This window comes from Triturus cristatus, chromosome 3_1 (assembly GCF_964204655.1).
Source record: "Triturus cristatus chromosome 3_1, aTriCri1.1, whole genome shotgun sequence".
Classification (NCBI taxonomy): Eukaryota; Metazoa; Chordata; class Amphibia; order Caudata; family Salamandridae; genus Triturus; species Triturus cristatus.
In genome coordinates this window covers 428,911,327-428,938,390 of record NC_140583.1, presented here as the reverse complement: position 1 = coordinate 428,938,390, position 27,064 = coordinate 428,911,327, and the positions used below count along the sequence as shown (strand labels likewise).

Here is a 27,064-nt window from a genome sequence, read left to right as displayed (position 1 = left end):
AGAAGGACGGGTTCTCCTGCTAGGGTAGTTGTTTACATTCCAAACTCACAACTCAGTAGCTCGCTGGTGTAACCGAACTATATTACTACTCTTACGACCCCTTCTATTCGACAATCAAAGACAGACTCCTTCCCGCGGCTTCCCGCGCCATGTCAGCCCTCTAGCAACCGTTGCTAACTACACGAGCGTGCGAATGAGGCTTAGTAACAACAGTGCACCCCTGTGAACCGGCATTGTCAGGCTTTTATTGAAGTACATAGTCTGCTGGAGAAGGGCGGGGCATTCTCTGTCGAAAACAGGCAGCCATATTGAATATGAGTACCTGCCGTTGAGGTGCTGATTGATACCGTAAATGTATTCGTATAAAGTGTCGGTTTATTAACTAGACGGTATTTCTTACTCCATCTACTATTCGTGTTCAGTAGGTTCTGCATGATTTGATATTCCACTCAAATGCTGAATGGTAAAAATGATTCCCATTTTACGGACAACCGACTGGAAGTGGATGAGGACCCCCATCTTGAAATTGCAAGTTTTACCTTCTTTCAATTGGTAAGAAAAGAACGATATCACGTTCCAGCTACTCTTTAAACCTCAATTAGGTAATGAAATACGTGTAGTTTGTTTTGTTGTAAGTAAGCATACAGGGCGTCAATATGGAGTACAGCAAATCTTAGTTGTTTTCAATACCGATAATAATACTATTTTTGTGGTACACATAACCTAAAACGCGATTTGTATTTTTTTGTTCTTATTATTTTTTTCCTGACATTTAATTCGCGATGTTCAAACCTGAAATGGCCGACGGATTTCCAGGTCGACGAAGGCTCAGATGCAGGTCACTCTAGTCTTTCTTTTACTTCCATAGCGACATAGAGCTCTATGCCTGTTTTAGTGATTTGGCTGGTGATTGGTGGAGGTGGCCCTGCCTGTTTGCTCTGTCCGGTCCAATGGACTCTCAGACAGGTTTTGACTGTTAAGAGGGAAGAGAAGGCAATCCGGCATCTGGGTGTTTTTGTATTGCAACATGAATTAAGAGAAAAGCAAGGTAAGAAACTTAATTGGTTTAATTTAGATTCATCCAACTGGAATGGGCATTTAAGCTAGTGGTTTTAGGACTGTAATCGAGTTGCCTTCTAGGTGATACAAAGACATCAGGGGTTACTGTAGCTCCGTGTTTGCTGATCCACATTGATTTCCTTATGGTGCAGGGAAACTACTCCTAATCTCAGTAGTGCTCATGTAATCAACCAGTGACAAGGGAACGTTTTTCTAAAAACCTTCACTGATTCAGCTGTTCGTAATAGGCGCATATCTCTCCCAGTTGTTTAACCGGACTTGCATATTACCTAGGGATTATAGGGTTTTCCGCAGCAAGTGTATTATCCTACTGGCCTTTATTTTTTGGATAAGAAGTTGGTGCTCTGCAGCTCGTATGTGTTACCTATTAGCCAAGAGTAGCCTTTTATACAGCGACTGCACATATTTCTGCAGGCGCTTGCTCTTGGCTATTTTACCGTGCACGTTGTGCTCAGATTTTATTTCTTCATGTATGCTTCATGGTCGGAGAGTAACTTTTCATGCGCCTATATACGGTTGTGGCAAGTAGTTTGATGACTTTGTTCTACAGTAAGCATAACTGTTAGGAAAATTGGAATGTGAATGTCACAGTGAACCGTTTTGTCGTCAGTTATGACCTGAGACCCTAGTTCGATATTGGATAATATGATGCGAATATCACTCCTAGTCGAGGTGGTTAGTGCTTCGCTTTGCTGTGGAGTGTATGTGTTGTTGAGACATTGCTCCTATTGTAATTCAGCTTTCTTGGGAACTTAAAAATATAATTTCTGATGTTGTGTGGTACCTTGTACCATCCCAGCGAGTCCACCCTTTATTCATGCGGGGTTGTATCGCCCCCCTCCTCTCACCTTCCGCAACGAGCAACTAACTTTCATAACCTGTTCTCCAAGCAACCCACTCTTTCCTTGAGCCCCATTATACTCTCCTCCGCTTTAGTAGCTAGCTGTTTACAGTCTGACTGTGTAGGCAGCTAGTATCGACTGAACAGTCTATCAATAAAGAAGCGGGGGAGGGGAGACCAGGGAGCTAGTTACGGTCCAGTGTCCATGCTCCGCATGCAATACATCTAAACAAACCACGGGACGCTGTTCCTAAGGCGGGGTGCAACATTCACCGAAACGCCTTTAAAGAAAGAGAAGAAAAAAGAGACCTAGGTAGAACGGATCAACCAATAAGGGGGGAGAACAAGTCTTGCCTCCTGTTGCCCTCACACACCCCGAGAGGTGTCATGCTTCATCATCGGGCATTTGCTCCTCGTCGGGCCGGCGCTGCAATGCCCCACGGCTTCCTGAAGGGTCACTTTATCGTAGATCCTTTAATATATTGCTGGATGGTGCATGCGGGTGTGTGGGTCCTACGTAAAATGGTGCGTGCATAGTGATTAAAACTGACAAAGGGTTGCCAAAACAGAGTATTAAGCATAGCGGCCCCCTTTACAGAATAAAAAACCCATAGAGTATGATCCCAAGAGGCACTATGTGCCCAGATATGATAGGTCGACATGTTTCGTGCCTATGTTGCCACGAGGGTCGTTGGCGCTGCTTCAGGACCAGGATATAAAAGATATAGTGAAGTGCACATGAATCAATTGTTAAAAAATATTAAATACCCTTAATGCATGTCAGGGCGGGCCATTGCGCTGCTCCTGATCAAAATCTCCCACTGTGAGGTGAGTTGCTCCAATGGCTGAAAGCATTTGACGCCCGCACCTAGCCGGGAGTTATTCTCAGGTGCCAGATCATTTGCACCTACCCCGTCCAGCCGCCTGCCAGAAATATCGACTGAACAGTACCTGTTTTCACTGTACATGCGCTAGTGCTTCCACATGGATATATAGATAGTGGAGGGCTAAGTGATTAATGCGTTCCACCACCGTTGAGGAAGACAGGTAGCATTGTTGTCCTGGACAATTTAAAGGCCTTTTTTGAGTGTGTTTTTAGTTTCTAAAAGGCTTTATTAATACTAGGAACAGAGACGTATGACAAACATTTTATCGTGATAGTAGCGAATACAATATGACAATCAAAACTTAAAAAATACACCAAAAACCAAGTTGTACAATAGTACAGAGATACTGCTAACTGATAATGAATAAATACATAAAAAGTCAATTTTAAAAAAACATTTCAAATATTAGGTATGGGAAAGTAAACAGAGGAGAGAAAAAAAGAGGGGGGGCAAGGAGTAAGTGTCAACTAAGCATATAAATAGATAAGAATCTAGTAAACTATTCTAGTTAACTGATCATCCAAAAATAAAAAAAAAGCATACATTCAAAGCAATTACAATAAGAAACGATGTCAAAGGGGAGCAATGGCATTGGGTAAACAGGATGATCAGGGTGGTTTTAAATTGTCTGAAAAAATACAATCGGTTATTGAATTTATTTTACTACTAGTATTTTAAAAAAGTGGTAAGAGGTAGCTATAATAATTCATTTATATTCTTATAACGGGTAGAAGGCATAAAAGCCCTTTCCAGTCTATGAAGAGAATAATAATAAAAAATAATAATAATTTCACTTACAAAGCGCCTGGTTACACCAACTGGTGTGTCCCCGCGCTAGGAGCACTCCTCAGAAAGGGATAAGGAGCCAGTACATGGAGAACAAAGGAAGAAAAGTGGACAGAAACCCTCAAAGCTGGAAAAAGCAGGGGGCATATTTACAAGGGCTTTATCTCCGCTTTTTTGGCTTACAAAGCCACAAAAGCGGAGATAAAACCTGCGCCCTATTTACAAGAGGGTGCTAACATGCATAATCGTATGTTAGCACCCTTTTTTCCCAACGCCTCACTTTGCATCTCCAATGAGATGCAAAGTGGGCGTTACTGGGCTTACCCAAGATGGACTACCTTGCAAATATCGCTGATGTTTACATCGCGATATTTACAAGGCAGCCCACATGATTTTAGCACACATTAGATTTTGGCGAAAACAGCCGTTTTCGCCAAAACCTAACGTCTGCTAAAATCCTGACTTAGCCATCCCTAACATAGGGGGTGGATTATGCTGATACGACCCTGTGGGTCGTATCAGCAAGGTTATCGCCCTTTTGCAGGGAACATCGCTGGAAAACCAGTAATGTTCCCTGCAAAAGGGCGATAACCTCGCTATCTCTGGAATTTTTATCGCCCTGGAGTAACTCGTTGTTAATAACACGCTACCAGGGCGATAAATACCAGAGATAGCCTGCTATAATATAATTATCTCTAAGTACGGCCAGCGATAATTATCGCTGGCCGTTGTTAATATGCCCCCAAGTTTGTAATCTTTTCCGGAAAAAAGTTCTCTGATGACTCAGCGCGGAGAAAGAGAGGCAGTGCAATCCAGTTTTTGGCTGCCAAGAACAATTTATTTTTGGATAAAATAGGAGCATCATCGGCTTCAATCAAGCTACCAAGAAAAAGATATAGTATTTTAAAAGGATAGTGAGAGTGAAAAATGTTATTAATTTGATGCCATACCCTGTGGCAGAAGGAAAGAGTGGGACGGCACCAAAACATCATATGCATTAAATCACTTGGGGCGAATCATTGGACCAGCATTTACTGGTGTTTGCTTTGGAGAATGTAGCGAGACTCGAAGGGGTAATATATAACCTGTTGCATTATGCATTAAATCACTAGGAGGAGAATCACTGGACCAGCAATTACTGGTGTTCCCTTGGGAGAATGTAGCGAGAGTCGAATTAGTACTATTTAACCTGTTATAGATAAAGAATAAAGTTTGAGTCATATTAGCTGTTCTGGAAGCTTTATAAAGTTTCTACCAAATGTTATCCCAAAAGTTAGAGGATACTGAAAAATCCAAACCTGCTTCCCATAGTAGTTCTACCTTGTTTTTTTTTCTTTCAAAGACCCTACAGAGGAAAAATGTTTAAAAATCTGAGATGCATTTGGGGTGGAAGTTAGAAATTCTACCATGATTTTGTCCGTAGAGGTAGAGGGAGATTTGACTTCCAAAAAGAGAAACCCATCTCTTTTAATATTCATTAAAAGGGTAAAATGGGAAAAGAAAGGAGTTGGGACATTTGAAAGATTTCTGAAATTGTGGGATTTCTGAAATTGTGGGAATTAAAGTGGTTCATTGTGCTTAAATACATCGGCAGCACAGATTATATCCCTAGTCCTCCAGGATTTCCAGGAGAGGGATTCGTTTTTATATTTGATTAACTTATTGTACCAGAGAGGGGACCGAAAAAACTCATCCCGGGAAGTGCTAATAGAGCACGAACATGGTTCTAGTAAACAGCAAGTATGTTTGAAGACTGGAGAGGATGTGAAATAAGAAGGGAAGGAAAAAGAGAGAACTTCCTGTGGTGTAAAGTGGAGAATCAACAACTTATCACCACCAGCCACAACGGGGAAAGAGGGGATAATTCAGTTTGGAGCCAAAGAGCCGCTTGTTATAAGCAAAAGGCGTGATGGTATCAACGGAAGTCAGGAAAATTTACTCAAACATTTGACTTAGCTCTTTTGAGTTTAGATATTGATATTCCTGGCTTCTTGTGAGTCCATAAAAAGTGAGAAAATAGAGTTGATTTGAAAAAAAAAGGATTAGGACTATGGACTGGTATTACGTACAACATAAATAATAATATCAGGGATATCATATTTTGATAAATATTGTTGAACCAAATACCTAGGTGGTTGATATTAGAGAGGTCCAAAGATACCCAGAGGATATAGAAGAAGATTGAAGGCAATACTTAAAGAGTGGAAGAATCTCAGATTTATCAGGATTCATTTTATATCCAGAGACTGCTGAGAAAGATGATCTTTCAGTGAGAAGAGCAGACATAGTGCTATTAGGATTTGAAATTAAGAAAAGTGTATAATCCATATAGGCAGCAAGCTTCAATTGCTTATCCCCAGTATAGTAATCTGAAATTGAGGGATTATGACGAAGATGAGAAATTAAAGGCTCCAGCACCTAAATAAATAATAGTGGCGATAAAGCGCAACCATGACAAACTCCCCGGTATAAAGTATGCAGAGGTGTGTCTGTTAACCAGCGCTTAGGCTCTAACGGAAGCATACAATAAAGAAATCAATTATATGAAATAACGACCATGCCATCTGAGAGAATAAATCAAGAAATCCCAGTTTATTCTATCAAATGCCTTCTCCGCATCGATTGTTATTGTCCGCAATGGAGTTTTAATAGATGGGGCCTTACTCAGAAAATGAAAGGATAAACTGGCATCAGAAGTTAATCATCCTTTTACAAATCCCGCCTGTTCTTTACCGATCAAAGTTGGTAGCAGAAAATCAAGTTTTAAACCTAATACCTTAGCAAAAATCTTGTAATCAACATTCACCAAACAAATGGGATGATAATTCTTCCAGAGTTTGTGGTCCTTCCCCTCCTTTGGAATAGGGCAGATGGTAGCTTCTTGAAATGTACTGATTCGCATGCCAGAAGTGGAAAAATAACAAAAGACCTGCAGCATTTTGAGTAGTAATACATGAAAAAAAGGAGTACAAAATTAAACCGTAAATACATCAGGACCTGGGGACTGCCCTTTTATAGAAGACAGAGTGCATTCAATACTACTTGCAAGAAGATTTGTTTCCAAAGTTTAGAGATCAACTATGTTAATTTCAGGTTGTGGTGCAGATTGGAAATAAGACGTAGTAGATGGCTCCTGAGGAATGTGTTCTAGTGAATAAAGATCAAAATAAAATTCCTTAAATTCTGACAAAATATCAGCATCTTTGTAGAAAGTATCTCCTGCCACAGTACATATAGATTCAATACGAGAGTTTTGTTTCTTAAAATAGTTAGCCAAGAGCTTGCCTACCTTGTTGTTTCCCCCATAAACTAGCGCTGCTCGTTAGCGAAACAGAAGAAGCTTGGGTGGTAGATAGCTTATTCAACTGGAATTTGGCAGATAATAATTGATTAAGCCCATTTTTGGTCTTGGAGGCATAACATCGGGGTTCTAGCTTTTTGACAGAGGAAAGCAGATGCTTGTGCTCTTTTTTTTTTTTTGTGTCTTTCTTTGAGTGTTTTTTAGTATGTTAAAGAAGGACTCATTGTGGACGTAGGCCATTGAAACACAAATAGTGTTCCTTTCTGTTTGAGATTCTCTCCCATTTGGTTCTGTATATTCAACTGATTTCAACAATTATATCCCGGACTCTGATATCATGTGAATACGTTAAAAAGGATGTGTACAGCCTGCCATATGTTTATCAGTACACACATTTGTAGAGAGTGGGCTTTGCATTCATCCCCTTCCCGCCTTTGACTTATTTTGGTAAGCCCCCTTAAGCCATTGCTTCCTTGAAGTATTATTTATATATAAGCTTATAGAAGAATTGTGACGCTTGGCAAACTAGTCCATCACCAGAATCACATATATGATGCAAAGTGAAACCAAACAGCTGTGGAACAGTGTAGTGTTTAAAGCCCTTGTTAGAAATGGGGGCTCTAGTTGGCAATGGTTTGCACCGTTGTCCAAGTACGGACCCTTCTTCATTGACAGGATAAGGGGGATATACTTCTAAAATAACTCCTGCTCATCCCCTTGGTAGCTTGGCACGAGCAGACAGGCTTATCTCGGAGGTAGTGTGTAAAGCATTTGTGCATGCATACAGTAACACAGTAAAAACACTACAAATGGACACCACACCAGTTTAGAGAAATAATCAATTCTGTATCTAAACCAAACGAGACCAAAAACGACAAAAATCCACAATACAGTTCTGAAAAAGATGCAGTTTGTAAGCAAATCTTAAACTTGTAGCAATATCCACAAAACACAGTTCTTCCGAGTCGGTAGCTCCGCCCGGGGCTACCGTGATGCTTAAAACAACAGAGTCTAACAGTTCCCGCCTACACCATCTAGACGGACCGGCTAAAGCGTTGACAGACTCGTGAACAGTACCTTTCTCGTTGCTGCCGACATGTTGGTCGGGGCGACTGTCGCAGTTGCGTTTCAAAGTGGAAGCGGTTCAGGGTGCGGTGCCCTCACGACGTGGTGCTGGCAGTGGTTTGGTGACGATTGTCCAGACGGCGTTGGTGAGATCAAGGCTTACGGTGCGGGGTGAGGCGGTGCTTGATGCGGTGTTGGCAAGTTGCGTAGCAGGCGATGGAGCTGGTCGATGTTTTGGTCGTGCAGCGACTGTGTCAGTAACGTCCAGGCAGGGTGAGGCGAGATGGTGCGGAGTGTGGTGCCCACAGGATGCTGTGCTAGCAACGACTCGGTGACGATCGTCCAGACGGCGTCAGTGAGACAAGGATGAAGTGCGGTGGTGCCTTCGGCGGTGCATTCACGACACAGAACCTGCGACGCACTCAGTCACAGAGTCGGTTGCGCCTTTCTTCTGCATTGACGGAAACCAGCGGTTCCAGAGACAGTGCCCAGAAGGATGCTGAGGTCTTTGCTCTTCCTGAGACCTCTTGAACGGGGGACAAGCTCCACTTCAAACCCTTGGAGACACTTTACAAGCAGGATACACACACAGTCCTCTCCCTGGCAGAAAACAGCCACTGCAGGCCAAACCCGGACAGAACACAGCATAGGGGCAGTACTTCTCCTTCAGCTTTTCCCAGCTCTTCTCCTTGGCTGAGGTTCCTCTTGCATTCCAGAAGAAGTCTAAACGTCTGGGCCCCACTTTTTATAGCACAAATTCCTTTGTTCTCCAGTGGCAGAGAAGCTCTTTTCCCAGCCAAAACCAGTTCTGTCCTCTCAGGTGCAGATTCCTGGCAGGAGGTGGGGACAGCATTGTTCAAAGCAGACCAGGCCCATTCAGGTGTGAAAGAAATCTCCTCCCCCTACTCTGAATGCAGCTCAGGTCTATTCAGCCCAGTCCGACTCACCCTTGAAAGGCAGGACACACCTCACCCCCCCCAACTCCCCCCAGTGGCTGTCTGAACAGTATGCACATTCCCAGCCCCTGTCACTCCAAAGCCAGACAGTCAATACACAAACCTAGCAAAGGAACACAGGATGGCTAAGCAAGAAAATAAAAAAACATCCGAAGATTCCTGCTTTTTACATTCTTCCTAAAATACATAAGATCCAGAGACCGCCTCCTGGTAGACCCATAGTGTCGGGCATTGGCTCAGTTTTGGAGCCTTTGTCTAAATTTGTGCATCATTTCCTTCATCCCATAGTAGCGGAAATGCCTTCTTACATACAGGATACCAAGCATGCCCTGTCTCTTCTTGACACAGTTTCCTTTGATTCTGCCTCATGTTTGATGGCTACATATGACGTCCAGTCATTATATACTAATATTCCGCAGGATGACACTCGCAAAATAATTGAACTTCTGTTAGAGAGCCATCCACGTGATGACCAAATACCGAATTCTTTTGTGATGCAATGTGCTATGTTGGCCCTTAAAGAATTTTTTTTTACTTATGAAGGAAAGCTATACTGGCAAACGACTGGCACTTCTATGGGCAGTACGTGTGCTCCTAGTATGGCCAATCTCTAATGTACAACTTTGAATCCCATGTGATTTTTGACACTAACATTCCCTTTTCACATCATCTGAAATTGTGGAAACGATACATAGATGATATCCTGGTCATATGGGTAGTTGACCAGGGGTCTCTAGATGCGTTTTCCCTCTGGTTGAATACCCAAGATCGTAATCTGAAATTCACTGGTGAATCCAGTAATACTACTCTTATCATTTTTAGATTTATGACTTTATCCTGGATATGGGAAGATTCAGACTGAATTGTATCAAAAACCTATGGCACGGAACTCATTGTTGAGTTTCAATAGCTTTTTCATCCACGAGCACTCCTGAATAATCTTCCAGTAGGTCAATTTCTTAGACTACGTAGAAATTGTAGTGAAGTATCTAGATACAAAATACATGCCAAGAATTTGTGTGAAGAATTAATATCTCGTAACTACCCGAATAAATTGGTACATGGGGCCAACAAAAGAGCACGCAACAACCATCGGGAGGCTCTTTTGGAATCCTATGTTAGACCTGAAAATAAAAGGATCGTTTGTGTTAATACCTTCAGTGATCGATCTGACAATGTTAAAAAGGCTGTCAATAAAGCTTGGCATATTTTGAATACAGGGAATTTGTCCTTGGAAAGACCACTCTTTGCCTTTAAGCGGAGTAGCTATTTACGAGACATGCTAGTACACACTAGACCTAGAACTGGTACACAAGAAATGAGACAATCAACCATATGGGGTGCTACATCAGTGGTAGGACATTTTCCGTGTGGCTCATGTTCTGTTTGTCCTTTAACTAAAAAAGTGACACAGCTTGACTTAGGCCTTGGTACACCTTGGATACTACCTACACATACCAATTGTAATACAAGTGGGGTCATTTACATGATCACTTGTCCGTGCTCACTTATATATATTGGAATGACCACTAGGAAGGTCAAACAAAGGATGATTGAACATCGGAGTGCCTTTCGCTGCAAAAAAACTAATACCTGCATGACAAGACACTTTGTTAAAAGTCACATAATGAAGATGACTTTACTTGGGTCATCATTGACAAACCTAAATATCATATCAACATGGGTTCGCTAGAGAGGGTCTTGTTTCTCAGGGAACAGAGGTGGGTGTTCCGTATGAAAAGCCATGTTAATGGCCTTATTGAAGATATACTGTGGAATACGCTGTGAAGTTGAGTTTTTGGCGCAAATTCGCCCTATAAAACATGTGTTGTTTTTTCACGTTGTTGTTACACCATAAGTACCCTTTCTTGGGTACAGCTGAGTCTATGTGTAGATGGCATCAATGAAATAACATATCCTACACTGTACCTATATTGACCTTTGAGAATTTAATATTAAGAACATGGCGATTTACCCCTCTACAGCCCCTGTTAGACTATGTTTAGCATGATGGGATGCTATGGAGGCAGGTATTTTGCAGTGGTATTTCTCTGTTTTATATGCAGTGACATTGACTGTACCCTATTTGGGTTTTTAGATCAAGCGCTTGGGTACTGAAACAGTTTTTGATTTTTAAAGAGAGAAAATGTACTATACACTATGTATCCCACAATGCATCTCACTGGTCATTTGAAATTTAGTACAAATAGCGAGGCGTTTTTTCTATATATTCCATATTCCTGTCTATTGAGTATAATGTGACACTATTGAGGTAGTCAAATGGTTATGGACCGCCTAATAATATTTGTTTATTTAGCGAGTCCAGGTCGCGCTTCTAGATCAGGTCTTCGTGAACCGGAAGTAGTTTTTGTACACTTCCGGTTCATTTCTAGCAGTACGAATGAAACCACCATAAAGAGAATCACTCGACTCGACTGCGTCGGCTCCATTTGGGAGAAGCGCGCGGAGTGAGTTGGTGAGTAATTTTTTGTCTAACACGGATGTCTTTTTGAGATTCATATCTGTGAGTAATAAACAGGATGTTAATGAGGCATTTAGGGAGATGTGATAATGCGTCCCCCTTTTCCTTTGGAGTCGACCTTTTGAAGGGTATGGCAATATACACGTGTGAAAGTGTGTTTGGACTGATGACCCCATAAGCCTTTGGGCGATCGATCGTCTGCCACATTGAAAAACAAGATGGTGTGCTGTTTTCTGTTGATTCAACATGGGGATTGATGTGTTTACCTAACCTATATTTAATTGGTCACCTTTATTACATTAGCTGGATCGTCTAGTGAGTGCAATTACTCGATCCTGAGAGTACTTTTTTCTATTGGTGCTATATATTTTAATTATGCAATGTGACTTACTAACTCAAATTGGTGAGGTACTATGTGTATATTTACCTATATTTCACTTTTAGACACCTGTTCGTAAGGACCAATGAAAGGTATTGGCAGGTATTGAACTGCTTAATGGTGAGGACAATGTTTTTCATTTCTTGTGCGTGCCACTTGGGTGTTTTCCTGGCACATATTTCACATACACTTTGGTGATAGGCACTTTAGATTGTAAATGTGAGATATTGAAGGTTGCTTTTTTATGTGTTACAGTAAGAAGACCCAACTGATGTTGGTCATTCACGATACCTACAGAATATGAGTATGGTTTTCGTTATTATTTCTAAGCAGAGCGACAAGACAATGGTCCTGATGAATGCCATGAATTTATATCAACTGGCAGAAACATGTTGACCTGACCTAGTCAGATGAGACATATTTGTATTCTTATCGTCACACTACTTATTTTAGATCCATCCATAAGGGAGAGCCAATAAATAATTTTTCTCCATATAGAGATGGTTTTAACTCACATTTGATATTATTTTGCACTCTGCCCCTCATTCACATACTCACATTGGAGTGTAGAATACCTCAAGCTCCTCTCCTGAGGGGGAGTTGTAGCCCACACAGAGTATCTTGTGGACACTGTGTGTAAGAGGGGACCCAATGATGAAGCATGTCACCATCATGGTGAGTGAGGGTTCTCGTCTTTAAACTTAAAACTTTTTATAGGTATAATTTCTGTACACTTCGAAATTCTTCTTCAATATTTTTCCATTGCGGTACTTTTTGTGAGTTTTGATATAGGAGTAGTACCGTGCGTGGTTTATAATTCTCCATTTTGACCTTTTTGTGAGATTATAAGCAAGAAAATACCCACTTTCTAAAAGTGGTATTTTCAAACGCAGAATGTAAAAATCATCCCTACTAAAAGATGCATCTTTATATTCTGAGTTCAGGCATCAGTTCTGACTCAATCTTTCTGTCTTGTCCCAATGGGAAGTTATATTTATAAGATGTTATAAATAAACTCCTATTCTATCCTATGGGACAGAAGCCTTTCAACAGTGAAAAACGAAGTTGGCAGTATTTCAGTATCAGGACATGTCCTACCTTTCACATACACTGCACCCTGCCCACAGGGGTACCTTGGGCCTACCTTAGGGGTGCCTCACATGTAAGAAAAGGGAAGGTTAGGGCCTGGCAAGTGGGTGCACTTGCCAGGTCGACATGTCAGTACCAACTGCGTACAGACACTGCAGTGGCAGGTCTGAGTTACATTTAGAGGCTGCTCATGTGGGTGGCACAATCAGTGCTGCAGGCCCACTAGCAGCTTTTGATTTACAGGCCCTGGGCACACAGTGCACTGTACTAGGGACTACCAGTAAATCAAATATGCCAATCATGGAATCACCAATCCATAAAATCAATTTACAGAGGGAGCACTTGCACTTTGGCACTGAAAAACAGTGGCAAAGTGCCTAGACCAGCAAAAACGAAGTCCAATACACAGTAAAAAAACAGCAGGCACAGGCAAAAATACAGGGGAAACCCACGCCAAGTATGCCAGGTCTACTAGCCCTGTTCTCAAAATATTTCAGAGGATGGCATTAAGTGGGAACCACAATGCCTATGTCTTTTTCCCTCATCCTCTTTTATCTTTGAAATATTTCATTGTGAGGAAAAAAGATATTCGAAAGAAAGATGATCCGACTTCCGGGCATCATAGGTATACAAATGAACCCTGGTATTGCTGGTCCCCAAACAGTGTAGATTGGGGCTGCTCAAAGATAATAAACAAAGCTGTAGTTGCTTGTGCCAGCAGGAAGCTTCAACATATGGAACGCCATCAAAAGGCCTCATAAGTGGTTGGTTGCATCTTTCGTGCAGGTTCAGGGAGTGTCGCTTTTTAAAGACAAATGATTATTGATTCTCTTTGACACTTACGTTGATATCATGCATATTGCTTTAGATTTGTTAAACTACACAGGCATTGCATGATGTAAATTCCTATTTCAGTCCCACATACACATTTTGGTCAAGAAGTGCTGTAGAAACAGCTCTACAGCTCCCAACCGTTCAGAATCTCTTCATGAAGTCTAAATCCACTCAATACTCAAATTTAGTGCGAACAACATCAGAGAAATATAGTGTACAACTTATATTCATGAGGATGGATGGAACTCTAAAATACTCTATTATTGCAGAAGTCTAATAGTAAGACCTCTGCAATAAAAGAGTTCCTGGAAACTACAACCACCCTGGGTATTAAAATAACACTTTCAAACATTAGTTTGCATAATAAACAATAAAGGTTTTTCTGTGAACTAATAAAAGTGATTCTTTATAGCACAAATGCATTGTGGCCATTCAGTTTTCATATAAAGAACATTGGGTATGCAGTTGCCCATTCCTGCCTATGCTCGTTATCACTACTTGCATGTAACAGTCCCTACCTTTCACTATCTTGGTTCACTGCACTTTGTTTCAATTGGAAATGTGATGTTTTAAAAGTGTTGTTAGTATAGTTAACCTCTTATTGCTGTGGCTGGACCAGTGTTCTTGCAGGTAGGTAGAAGAGGTGTGACGCAGCGGCCAGGGCAGCTGACTCTGGAACAAGGCGCCTCACTGTTCGATCCCTGGCTTCAGGTTAGGCCAGCACCATGTGACTGGGCAATAGCTTGCTTGATGTTACCGACGGCCCCCAGCGCCTTGACACCCTCAGGTAATTGTTTGCGCTTTACAAATACAGGTGTTAATTTATTTATTCTAGTAGTGCATCTCTATGTATGCTCTTTCGTCGGCATTAGTTTTCTGAAAAGGGGCCTGCTTATGAATGAAATTGAGCTCAATCTGCAGTCCCCAAACCAGGTTCCCAATGTATGAGCCACTGGAGCATCTTGATGCTCCTTCTACCGATAACTCCGGACCATAGTTATCAACAGCATCATTTTTTCCCCGTAGGATCATTTCCTGATATTTTATTACTTCTTTTTATGAAGATGCTGGGAATATAATATAAAACAGACAGTTTATTTTTATTTCAAGATTAGTTTCTACCTTTCACAATATGTGAGGCAAAAAGAAAGCATGTCATTATTTTTCCTGACGTTGAGTTTGGAGCAGGGTGTTCTGAGAGGACAGGGCATCTGGTAACCAATTATGGTACTACCCTGTTTCTCTGGCTTTAGAGGGAGCTCTAGTAACCATCTGCAGTGCTACTCTATTTCTACTGACTGAAGTGGGGCATATCCTAAATGCCTCTGGCACTGCACCCTCTTGTAGTTGGCAACATAGCGAGGAAGGAGCAGCGAAAGAAATCACTGTTAGGGAAAGAAAGGAGGGGTGTTATGGCATCAGCACAAGCACTGTCGTTTACAAATGGGAATTGCTGCTGGATTGGTCCGAGTCATGGGATCTGGGAATCAAACATGGGTAAAAAAGTCTTCCTGGTCATATTTGTTTTGCTGATGCATGGCACCATTTTCGGATTCTCTTTTTTACTTTCCTACCTCCATAGTAAACATTCTGTTGCAGCTTTTTGCCAAAGTTGTATCCAATAGGATGATCAGTCTTAACAGTAAGGTTTATGCTGTGCCTCTGCCTTACTGCAACAATTTTTTTTCATTTGGTATATACCCTTTATTCTGTCGCAGCATAATCAGCATTTGCTTCAAGAGGCCCCTCTTCGTTGCTCTTCTTCCACCTGGGACGCCTCCCATATCTGGGTTACATTTCCCCCGATGGAGCTAAGTTTTACACTTCAGCCTCTACCAGGATGACTTTTGGATTGATTGCCTATTCTTAGTTTCTTTCCTCTTCTTCCCTATACTTTGTTGCTTTGCTGAGGCTGTAAAACTATGGACTAGACCTTCCTCTGATCAGCTAATTTATTTTACGTGACTTCACAATCCAATTGCTTGTCTTAGCCATGATTACTGGGTTCTAGAGGCTTTCGGCTTGTGTCGGAAGCAACATCTCCTACTTTGAGGCCCACTTTTTCCATGTGAGGTGCTATAATGTCCAAATCCTTCTGTATTTGCTTAGTGTTGGAGGATATCTCCAGGGCTGTTGACTCGTCTCTCAAAGCTGCTTTTAGGACCTTCTACCTGATGTCAGCTGATCCAGGCCTTAAACTCTACTTCCCATTTGCTATGGTGAGTCAGATTTTATCAGGGTAAGCGGCCTTTAGTTCCTGCAGGAGAGAGAGCTCGAACTGGCAAACAGCTGTTCTGTTTATTCAGAAAGTGAATGAGCAAAAAAGATTTTGTTAAATCTTGATTTTATCTTGTCACATTCTCTGTGCATTGTAAGACAGAGTTCAAATGACAGATTATGTCTTATTACAAATTGCTGCTTATTTTATCCTGGAGATTGGTGTTTGTTTCTTTATCTGACTGGAAAGTTAGAGGATTTTGTAAAGGAACTGTCTGGCAATCGTGCTAGGGTACAGGGAATGTGGTTTTCTAACACACAATGTTAAATAGCTTTGAAAGTGAACTGTACAAATATTTCAAACTATATCATTAGTTAGGAAAGCACTTTTTTTGTAATGCTGCATTGTGATGGAAACTGAGAAGTTGGGTTACTGGTTGAGGAGGTTGAAACCCTACTCAGGCAAAACTGCAATTCTTGTTAGGGTGAAACAAACAAACCCCAAATTAACCTGTGTTCAACCCTGTGGTAGCTTGGCACAAAAGCAGTCCAGTTTAACTTAGAGGCAATGTGTGAATTCTTTATGGAGTACTTCCAGCAGTTATAAAGTGAAAATACAACACAAGAAAAACCCCACACCAATTTAGAAAAATAGAGTAAAATGTAATATATTATTTGACACCAAAACGACAAAATCGAATCCGTAGAACTGGAGATATGCAATTTTAAAAATGTAGGTAAAAATAGTGCGTAGAAGCACAAAACACCAAATCTGTTTATTGATGAAGCACATGCCAGGTACTGGGCCCAAATTAGGCCAGCTGAACAAAGTACCTTAAATCATGGTTGCGGAGTGTTGCAAGATCCCATGTCGAGGGTGTATCGTGCAGCGGTGGTTCCAATGAGCTGCGAACTGCAATGCGAGGTCCTACATTGAGGATGCGTTGCGTAGCCCAGGTTCCATGGAGCTGCGCGGCTGTAGTGTGAGGTCCTCTGTCAAGGGTGCATTGCACATTGGCAGTTCTGAGGAGCTGAGGGGTCCTGTGTCGGGGATGCGTCACGCCGCAGCGGTTCCGATGGGGAGATGCGAGAAGATGCGTTGGTTCTGTCCAAAAGGTCACAGCTGGTCTGGCAGAGCACCTTCATGTCTGCTTCTAAGGGTCCAGGACTGAGGTGGCACCACTCTGAGGGCAGGCCTCACAGCAGGCAGAGTTCAGGCGCTGGGTTCAGTATGTTTGGAGCCTTTCTGTCCGTGAGGTTCTGATCAGGATACCTGCCAACTAGCACTCAGAATCACGATGTTAGTCCTGGTTTCAATACGTAGGTCCAATCCTTCTCACTCTGGAATCAGAGTAGCAGTCCTTCTTGCAGCAGAGCAGCACAGCAATCTTTCTGAGTGTTCCAAATGGTCCAGAGATGCAATTGCATTTATATTACTGAAGAATTGGGTCTGAGGGTCCGTCCTTGGTGCCAGCTTTGAAGTAGAAATATCTAGAAGGCTACACGCCCGGAGGTGTTTGCAATTTTCTTCCTCCCTGCCCTGGCCCTACCTTGTCTGGGGGCACACACACGTGGTGTGAAACCCTTTGTGAGTATGCTGAGGCAGACCCTTTAACGTGTAGGTGACAACTTCTCCCCTCTATCAACTCAGAGATGGCCTATCCTGCCTACCAGACACACAGGAGGGTGAAGGCAAAAAGTTTGGCGATGATCCTGCAGTGACGGCCAAGTCTAACAAAAACTAAGATTTTATTTGGATCAAAACGTGTGCAAATGATAAATATTTGATGAACCCCGATTTCCACATATTATTGTTTGTACGATTTATAGTTTTATCAGTAAAACTGCATGTCCATCAGAAGGTTTGTGGCCATTTCAATGGATAATGTGCTTTCTGCAAATTACTGTGTGCTACCACATCATGCTTTGGTAATATATTTATTAAATGTGAGGGTTTTTGAATGTGAACTGAGAAACATTCCTGCGCCCGCCCTGATAATAATGCTATCAGTGACTTTGTCAGGGGGTGTGTGTACCCTATACATGGGGTAAATTCTAATTATAGATGGAGCAAAAGTATGGTCGATTAAATCAGACAAGATGGACTCGCATATTTGAAGGTGCTCTTATGTGATAATTAAGTAAAAGGTGGCTCTGTGAAATTATATATTTGCCTAGGATCACACAATTTTAGACTAGTTTTATGGCTCATGCTCATTGCAGTTAGTTCGAGTAGATGATACAGGTGACTAGACCTAAAGGTCTGGTAACATTTTTATAATTTTTTGAGGCCTTCAATCACATGACAGGCAGACTCCCAAATGTTTAACTGTAACTCCTTGTTTTTTAATAGCATGGGGATTTTCCTAGCTTTACTACAAATCAAATCCAACTTTCCATTAAAGACCAGAAGGTAATGGCAATATAGGTCCCACCCTTTCAAGTGGGTGATCTAATAGAGCTGCTTTATTATGTTACAATGCCAGTTATTGGAAGCCTACTTATGGTTTGTCTGGTTCTAGATGCACTACTCGTGCTTGCTATTTTGCATTGAGGTTTTCACAATCCTGATGCATGGTCTTTAGCTTGTTGGTTTATCTTGGGTCCTGGCGGCTTCTGTACGTCTAGCTCATCCTTTTCTTCATGCCTATGTCTAGTTGGAATATTCTTTCTTGCTGATATCTGCGATAAAGAGCAGTTACTAGGGTGTTGATTCCTCTTATGCATAGGGACAGTTACATGACAATATGCTGTATCATCTCTTTAATGATTCTGCTAGGACAGTAATAAAAGGTAGTTTGCAGAGCATGCCTTTAAAATCAAAACACCCTGATGATATCTGAATTCTAGTGCAGGTGTGAACAGTTGCTAAGAGTAATACTTAGTACAACTTGGTCCATGCAGACAAGTATTCTGATTATTGCTGCAAGTCCGGTTTTACACTGATTTTGAATCTGAATAAATGATGAAGGTGAAGGAATTGTGGTGCTAATCTAAACATTCAGTAAGGAATACTGTGAGGCAAACCTAACCTGAGAATTGTTAATATGTGGTGGCAATTCTCGAAACTGTGGGGCCCGCTTCGATGTGATTCTTGAACTGGCAATTGTTGGTAATTCTTGACATTGTAGGAACTCTTGGAACAGTGGGGCAACGCTATGCTTATGTTGGTAATTGCAGATATTGTGTAATGCTGTTGCTACTGCTGTCTGAGGGCACAGCTTGTAAGTTTGTTACAACCCATCGGCTTTCACCAATTCAGCCATCCACCAATTAGTAAACTTGCTTATTAAATTATCCATCTATGAACTTATTTGCACTGAGCTTGCCCAGGCACAGTCACTTCTTCATTCATCCATTTATGACCGTTGTCATAATGTGTTCTCAAACACTCGACAGGGCAACACACAGTCATCAATGAATAATTATTCAGTTAAAAATTAACCAAGCCTATTGCTTTTACCATTGCTTCTTTTTATGGTCTTCTAGGCCATTGAAAGTTTGACCAGTGTATCCGCTTTAGATATTCCAGTAATGCTCAGGGTTATGCGTTTATGCACAGTAGCTATTACCTCTGCATGTCTATGAGCATGCATCTGGGAAGGTCTTACTGAGAGTACGAGGTGCTAATAAATGTCCTGTTTTACTTATTCCCACCCTTATGAATACCTGCAGACTGTAAAAAACGATTGATCTGATAGAGACTACTAGCCGCAGATTCCTTAATGTAGAATTATCCCCAGGCGTGAGACTGGACCCGGAAAACCTTCTTACCCAGCCTCTCTGTGCACCGGGGGGTGGTACCTTGTGACTCCGCCCGACGTCCTCCGTGGGCGTGACGTCAGCGAGGTCACATAAGCCCCACCCCGGCGCGCTGATGTCAGTTTTCTTCTTTTCCGCGTGCAACGCGGACCCGGATCGTGTTCCTGGCCTGTTTCAGGCCTTCTTTTTACGCTTAGCATTTTCTTGGGTATAAAATGCGAATGCCTTCGGGCTTCAAGACGTGCTTGTCTTGCGTACGACAGGTGTCGGTGACGGATCCTCACCCCATCTGTATGTGGTGTTTGGGGGAGCACCACGACTCCACGGACTGCGAGGCGTGTCAGCAAACGAAGCCGAAGTCCCGGCGGGAGCGCCGGATGAAACTCCTTTCGGCACGCATGTCCAGGTTGGCGTTGTTGCTGCGTCCGTCCCCCGCGGACGGCTTCAAGAAGCGCCGCTTCCGTCTCCAACATCGTCCTTCTCCCAGGCCGCAAGGGCGTCGCACACCTGTTGGTAAGTGTCACAGTTTGTCCCCGAGGCCCGGTCCCCGGCCTGTTGGGGGCGTGGGTTCTCCGCGGGTGGTGCGGCCTTGCGTGTCGCCACCCTATCCGCCGTTCCCGGGCGTGGGGGCGACCAGAGCCCTGATGGCGGCCTATGCAGTGGCCTTGCAGGCCTCGTTGGCCCTTCTCCTTCTCTTCCTGGGACGTCTGCGGATCCCTTGCTGCGTGCGGGGCCTCCTGCGGCGTCGCCGGCGGCTCCGGCAGGTTCGGATCCAGGTTCGGAGGATGTCGTGCCGTCTGGGTGCAGCCCTTCGGGGTTCCCTCCTTCGGACCACGGCGCCTCTGCCTCGCCGCAAACCCCCGTGGGGGTCCCTGTGGTGTCGCAGGAGGTTTCCGGGGCTCGGGGCGTGTCCTTGAGTCCCTCTCAGTCCTCTGGGCAGGCGGTGGTCTTGGCCGAGGTGACGCCGCTCAGGCGCCGGCGACTGCTGGCCCTGGCGGCGCCGCAGGGGCCGGCTAGGGGTCTGGGCGTGTCCCCTGGCCCCCCTCGTCCCTCCACACAGGCTGCTGCCTCGTCGGAGGTCGATTCGACGCCTTTTTGGCACCGTTCCTTAGCCTCCCCGGCTCTGACCCAGCCCCGGTCTCCCGCGCCGCGCGTTGTGGCGGAGGTCGTTCTGGCGTCCCCTTCGGCGCCGGTAGATGTTAGATGTTGACCTGATGCCGGTCCGATGTTGGGTCGTTGATTCGTCTTCGGACGCCCCCTCTTCTCCTGAGGTTCGGCAGCTGTTTGTTTCATCTTCTCCGGAGATGGGTCACCGCGTCGTGGCTTTTTCCCCCGGCGTCTTCTAAGGACAGCTCTTCGCCGTCACCGTGCCCTCAGTCTTCGCCAGAGGCGCCTCAGGTTCCCCATTCATTGGTCCACCCTCCCCTGTTTCGAGCTTGGCCTTTCCTTCCTCCAGTTGGGCTGTGGGACGGCCGCCTTAGCTTGCAGCCGTCGCCCACGAGGAACTGCTTTCCGCCCCACGGGGCCCTACGGAGGCGAGTGCTGCCTTCGCTCGGGCTGTTTCCATGGCTGCGGGAATCTTGCGCATGGGCAATCCAGCTGCCCATTTCCCCACGGATCATTTGCTGGAGGTTCTCCATCAGGGCTCTGGTGGACTGGAGCTGCTTCTCCCCTTCGAGGCTTCGCTCCACAATTCTCTTTTGGGGGCCTGGGGCGTCCTGCCACGGCGGACCCGGTGCCCCAGCTACTTCTGCACTGCCACCGTCCTGCTCCGCATGATCCTGTCTGTCTTTTCCCTCCACCCTTCTACCATGGGCCCTCTTTTACAGACTGCCTTTCCCTCCTTGCCATCGGTGTTGTCTCCCCCGTCGCGGGATGCCCGCTGGTTGGATTCCTGGGGGTGCAACCTCTTAGCCTCCTCCAGTGCTGCTTTGCGGGCCCTTAACACTCTTTGTGTGTTGGCCAGAGCCACTTCTTGCTTGTGGGACTCGGCGGAGTCCCTTCTGTCTTCCGCTTCTCAGGAGGGTGCCTGCGTTGATCTGCGGCACCATGTGTTGGATGGCCGGGAGCTGGCGGCGTTTATTCTTCGCTCGGCTCTGGACGTTTCGGAGGTGCTTGGTCGTACCATGGCTACTTCGGTGGCCCTTCGTTGACATGCCTGACTACGGAATAGTGTTTTTCCTGAGAACGTTAGAGAACGGCTGGTTGACCTCCCCTTTGATGGCGCTCTGTTGTTCCACGCCCTTGCAGATGCTGCTATTCAGAGGTTTCTTGCGGGGCTTCGCCCTCCTCCTCCCCCTCAGTGACCTTAGTGTCGGTCTGTGTTTTGGGAGGTGTTCTCCCATTGTTTTCCTGGGACTTTGTAACGGGTAGCCCAGGTTGTGTGTTCTGTTTGGTTGATATGCCTTAGGGTCCTTATGTTGGACCCTTGGTGCTGTTGGCTGCTGGTTCGGCCCTTTGTTGACATGTGGTTTTTGCTGTTGCTAAGCTCGGTAGGCCCTGAGATTAGGCCGTCTGTGGGTTTTTTCTGCAGGTCTTTTCTGTTTTGTCCTCTGCTAGGTCCGTCCTTCTCCTTGTCGCCACGTCGCTTGGCCGGTCTGGCCTGCTGTCTGCGGCATCGTGTTGTGGCGGTTCCGCACTTTTGTCCTGTGTTCTGGCTTGGTCCTCCGCCTGCTGTTCCAGGGAGATTGGCTTTCCTTGGCCTCTGTGTTCTGGTAGTCGGCTTGGGCCCGTCCTCCGTCTCTCTCTTATTTTCTGCCGGTTCCTCCGCTTCTTCGTGGTCAGTGTGTGTCCTGGTCCTCCCTGGCCTCTGTTTTTGGCTGGCGTCTGCCTTTTCCTGGGTTTGCTGTTCCGGGGTGTTGCCTGTTGCTGGCGGCGCGGGCACGCGCATGACTGCTTGTTCTCCTCCACCGTTGTGATTTTGCAGTGTTTCCTTGCGGCCCTGCCTCTGGTTCCGCTGGGGCTTCGCACAACAGTATTTTTCTTCTTCCGCCTGTGCTGTTGGCGGTGGCGCCTTTCCGGCCTTGCCTGCTGTTTGCGACCAAGGTGTGTTCAGCTCTTTCCTATCTCTGTTCCTGTATTTCTTCCAGTGGGCTCTGGCTCTACCTCTTCTCACTGGGTTTAAAGTGGCCCTTTTGTTCCTTGAGGCTTTTGGGGTGCTGTCTGCCCCTGCGGGGTGTTGGGCGCTCTCCCTTGGTTGGGCTTAGGATATCCTGGCCTTTTCCTTCTTGTGCCATGTCCCCTACTGGGGCCCTGGTCTCTCCTGGTGGGGATGCTCTCTCACAGGCCCTCCTCCCTTATGGGTATGGTTAGGGTATCTATCCTATGTTAAGGAATCTGCGGCTAGTAGTCTCTATCAGATGTACAAGTTACTTACCTTCGGTAACGATGTATCTGGTAGAGACGATTCTAGCTGCAGATTCCTTCACGACCCACCCTTCCTCCCCATTCTGCAAGGACCCTCAGCTTGCTCATCTGTGCTCGCCTCCCTCTGGGTGGCTTGTCTCCTGTGGGGCTCCTTTTCGTTTCCTGCCCGTCGGGCTTCCCTCCAGCTGGGTTCTCTCCAGTGTAGGGGCCTGCTTTTGCTCCTTTTTCCTTTGTTGTTACAATTTCCGATCCCCTTGCGGTCTTCTACGCTGGGGGTTCTTTTGCCTGTCCTTGGCCTCCTGCTCCTTTCAGAGGCTCTGGCCTTCCTTGACTGTGTGGTCTTGGGTTGGATTGCAGTTGCTCCTCTGTTCTGGCCCTTTGCTGTGTGGTCTATGGTTGCGGTCTCTCTCTTCCAGCGCTTTCCGCTGCTTGTGCCTCCAGCCTGGCTCTCGTCTTGGCTTGCACGGTGGTTCCACGGAGGGGTGCTTTATGCTTTCCCTGCTGTGGCTTTACTGATGTGACCTTCTGGTACTTTTGTGCTGCCTCGTGCTACCACCTGGCTTGCACGGTTGTTCCTCAGAGGTGGTCTGCTCTCTTTCTGCTTTGGCTTTCCCGTTGTAGCCTCCTGGTGACTCGGTGCCACCTGGTGCCGTTCCTCGCTTTTTTAAATCTCTCTCTCTTTTTGTTTCTCTGGTTTTTTCGCACACTGTTCCCATGCTCTCCTCAGTTTTGTTGTGATGGCTCCATGTTGTGGCTCGGAAAAGTTCTCCGAAGCAAACGGACGCCAGCGCGCCGGGTGGTGCTTATGTGACCTCGCTGACGGCACGCCCGCGGAGGACGATGGGCGGAGCCCCCCCCCGGCGCACAGAGATGCTGGGCAAGAAGGTTTTCCGGGTCCAGTCTCACGCCTGGGGATAATTCTACGTTAAGGAATCTGCGGCTAGAATCGTCTCTACCAGATACATCGTTACCGAACGCAAGTAACTTTTACTTTAAGCCTGCATTTAATACATAGAAATATACCAGTACTCTTCTAAAAACATACTTCAGTAAAATTCCTTATTGAATGAATATTTCCTCTTTCTAAGTTCACTGAATAAATATCCACATTCAAAATCATACATGGTTAGGTATGTGATGCCACCAAACTGTCTGACTTTGCCTTGTTATGAAGAAAGAAGATAAGAAAAAACTGTTTCTGGTGGTAAAAACACATAAAAACAGTATCCAAGAAGCCAGTTTAATATGTACATTGCATTTGCAAAGGGTTTCATTTCTTCTGACATTTGTTTTTTTCCCTTCAGACTTACATTAAAGAAGATTTTCTCCTAAAACACCACAATGTCTCTGGATTTCGATAGTGGGGCCCTTCAGACACAGCATGATGATGAAGAAGAATATGATAAAGAGGACTACGCCAGAGACCAGGAGGTAAACATGTATAAACTAACCTTGTTAAAAATAAAAGCTCCTGATTTTGTTAGTTTAGTTATCTTCTATGAAAGTATACATTTTTTCTAATAGATAGTCTTTTAGGTACTGTGAACCATGCTGCTTTCTTTCTAGCAATTATTTATTTTCTCGTGGTAAATAGGGATTTTCATTCAGTCCACATTTTTCTATTTTTTGTTTAAAAACATTTCTTTGTCTTTTTCAGTTTCACAGTCACTGTCAATGTCATATCATGTGCATAATCCACCGCTAAGAATATGCGGCTGTAATATAACAGCCATATATATATATCAAGTATAAAAATAAGTAATCAACTGCATAAGATAAAGCACAACCAATTACCAAATGAAGAGCAGTGCTGTGTACCTACTATGACTGTAACTAAGACTTCTGTGTGGTTGGTCAGGAACAGGGGCGGTCAAGGAAAAGTGGAGTCCACATGTTTTTCCTGTATGGGTGGGAATTTCCTTACAAGCATGTATTGATATAGATAAAGAATTCTTAATCTCATCCTTGCATGCTGTCCCATTTTTGCTAGATTATTACATTTTGGACTATTTCCTACCTAGGTCACTTGAGGCATACTATCTTCCCCTCGTATTGCTACAGCAAGAGTAGGTCTGAATTAATTTTTTTAATTGAGAGCCTGTCCACTTGTTTGAAAATGGATACCTAGTTGCTTCTGCTTCCTTAATGGGCGTAGAGAGAAACAAAGTGAGCTAGAGTGAGACTTGGAAACACCCCCCGATCCCCTTGTGCCACAGCCCCTTCATCTCTGGAGATAGCCCATCCATTTCTCTTAAGGTTTTGGAGTAGGGTTATGTTTTTTGTTCTCTGACCAATTACTTGCCATATAATGCCTGATTTGTTTTTGTTTCTCCTTCTTCCCTTCTTTACACAAATAATACTCCTCTAACTATGTTAATTACGTATACATATGTAGCTCACATTCTGTGATAGCGACTGTGTAGTTATGGTTAAGTCATAATTTAAAAATATATATATTCCTGTTTTGTTGTTCACTTTGGCGTCAGTTGACAAATCTGTACATAACATTCCAAAAATGCTCATCCAATTTGGGGTTGGTATGGTAAGTTCCTTGTAAATTCTTCAAACGCGGGGATAGAAAAAAATGGGGCAGAGGGTCAAAAAATTAACATTTCCTACATGAGCTCCCATAGCAAGTTTTGAACTGCACTGCACAGAAACTGGACAGTGAATAGAATTTGCTTGGTTCAGTATCAATCTATTCAGGTGTTTTTAAGAACGTGGTCTTAGAAAAGTGTTTTTAGTATACCTCAGTTTGAGCCATTCTGTCAGTCAAAGCAGAGATTTCTGGGCCGTTACTCTGCATTTGATCCGCAAACTAGTGTCAAGGACCATTTGCAGACCCAGATTTTGAGAAATACTCAAATCCTGTTGGATTAGGGTATTTTTTCTCATCTCGTCTGCTTTGGATCTCGGGACTCAAACCAGAGGCCATGGACTAGATTGCTTTGATTAGCTAGCTGCAAGAGAACATTTTCTTTGACAACTGCCATTGCAGGACACAGTCTGAGCTGTTCGGATACCACTCCATCACACAGAAATTTGCCTTTAAACCAGGAGGCACATCCACCATCTTTTGAGAAGCAACAAACTGGAACCAGGTGGTATTAATACTCACAGCTTCATTTGGCTGCACTTTAGCACAATTTACAGGAGGAGAGCTTGCTGGACCATCCATGTTATAAGAACAGATAATAATAATAATAATAATAATAATGTCTACTCAACAGGGGGAGGAACATTGGTACATTGGCCAGGACGGATTGACAAAACTAGTCTGCTGGATGGGAGTATTTCACCCATCCTACTTGTGAGAAGAAGCTACATGTATGCAAGGTTCCCTGCCAGCTCTGTGACCAAAAACTTAGCAGGAGGGCAAGAGGATAGCACTCCTTTGGCAAGTCAACCATGTGCCGACCTGTAAAGTTTAAGCATGAAAATTAGTATAGAGGCGGCAAAGGGAGAAATTGCATGCTGAAGCACAGTAAAGTGAAACATTACCAAGTGACCTGTGGAGGTGCTGGACAAAGAACAGCAGGAGACCAGTCTGTACATCAAAGGGACCAAATGTATTTCGGCTCCTCCTTGCAAGCCTTAATCACAGATCCGTGCACCAGCACTTTTGTGGATAATAAAACACTGTGGCACTAGCATCCAGCCCTGGGCGTTTTTTCTGTTCAGGAGGAGGTGAGTGTTACTATATACAGCGGGTTGCCGTGGTAGGTACCGCCTCCCCTCTCATCAACTCATCTCTTACTGCACAGCGAGCCATGTCAGCCGTTCTTTAGGGCCCAGTGTGATCCACGTGTCTTAAGGTCTTTAGGGTTCTGTTGGGGTAGCGATAAGAAGATGCACAACTGCATACTCATATCCACAGTGATTTTCTGTCTCATTGAGCTGTTCATTTTTGATGTTGCTGGCTGTGTTAGGGCCAGCCCAATGCAGAGCTCAAAGAAACTCTGCCATCTTCCCTGGGCTCAATGCTCTGCTACCTGTTTTGCTGTCTGAACGGAAACTCC

General features: G+C 44.3%; 1 protein-coding gene across 2 annotated transcripts in view; it reads left to right on the top strand.

Annotated features, from left to right (window-relative positions):
* The first annotated feature begins 305 nt into the window (after positions 1–305).
* The window catches only part of CEP152 (centrosomal protein 152), a 725,831-nt gene continuing 699,072 nt past the window's right edge, over positions 306–27,064 (top strand). Inside the window, exons 1-2 of one of the 2 annotated variants that reach the window (XM_085644215.1) lie at positions 306–552; positions 24,350–24,476. In XM_085644215.1, coding sequence (XP_085500341.1) covers positions 24,387–24,476 — 90 coding nt within the window. In that variant the 5' untranslated portion in view covers positions 306–552; positions 24,350–24,386. Of the gene's footprint in view, positions 553–874; positions 1,049–24,349; positions 24,477–27,064 lie in introns of those variants that run through there. The other variant, XM_085644214.1, reaches the window with a different exon arrangement.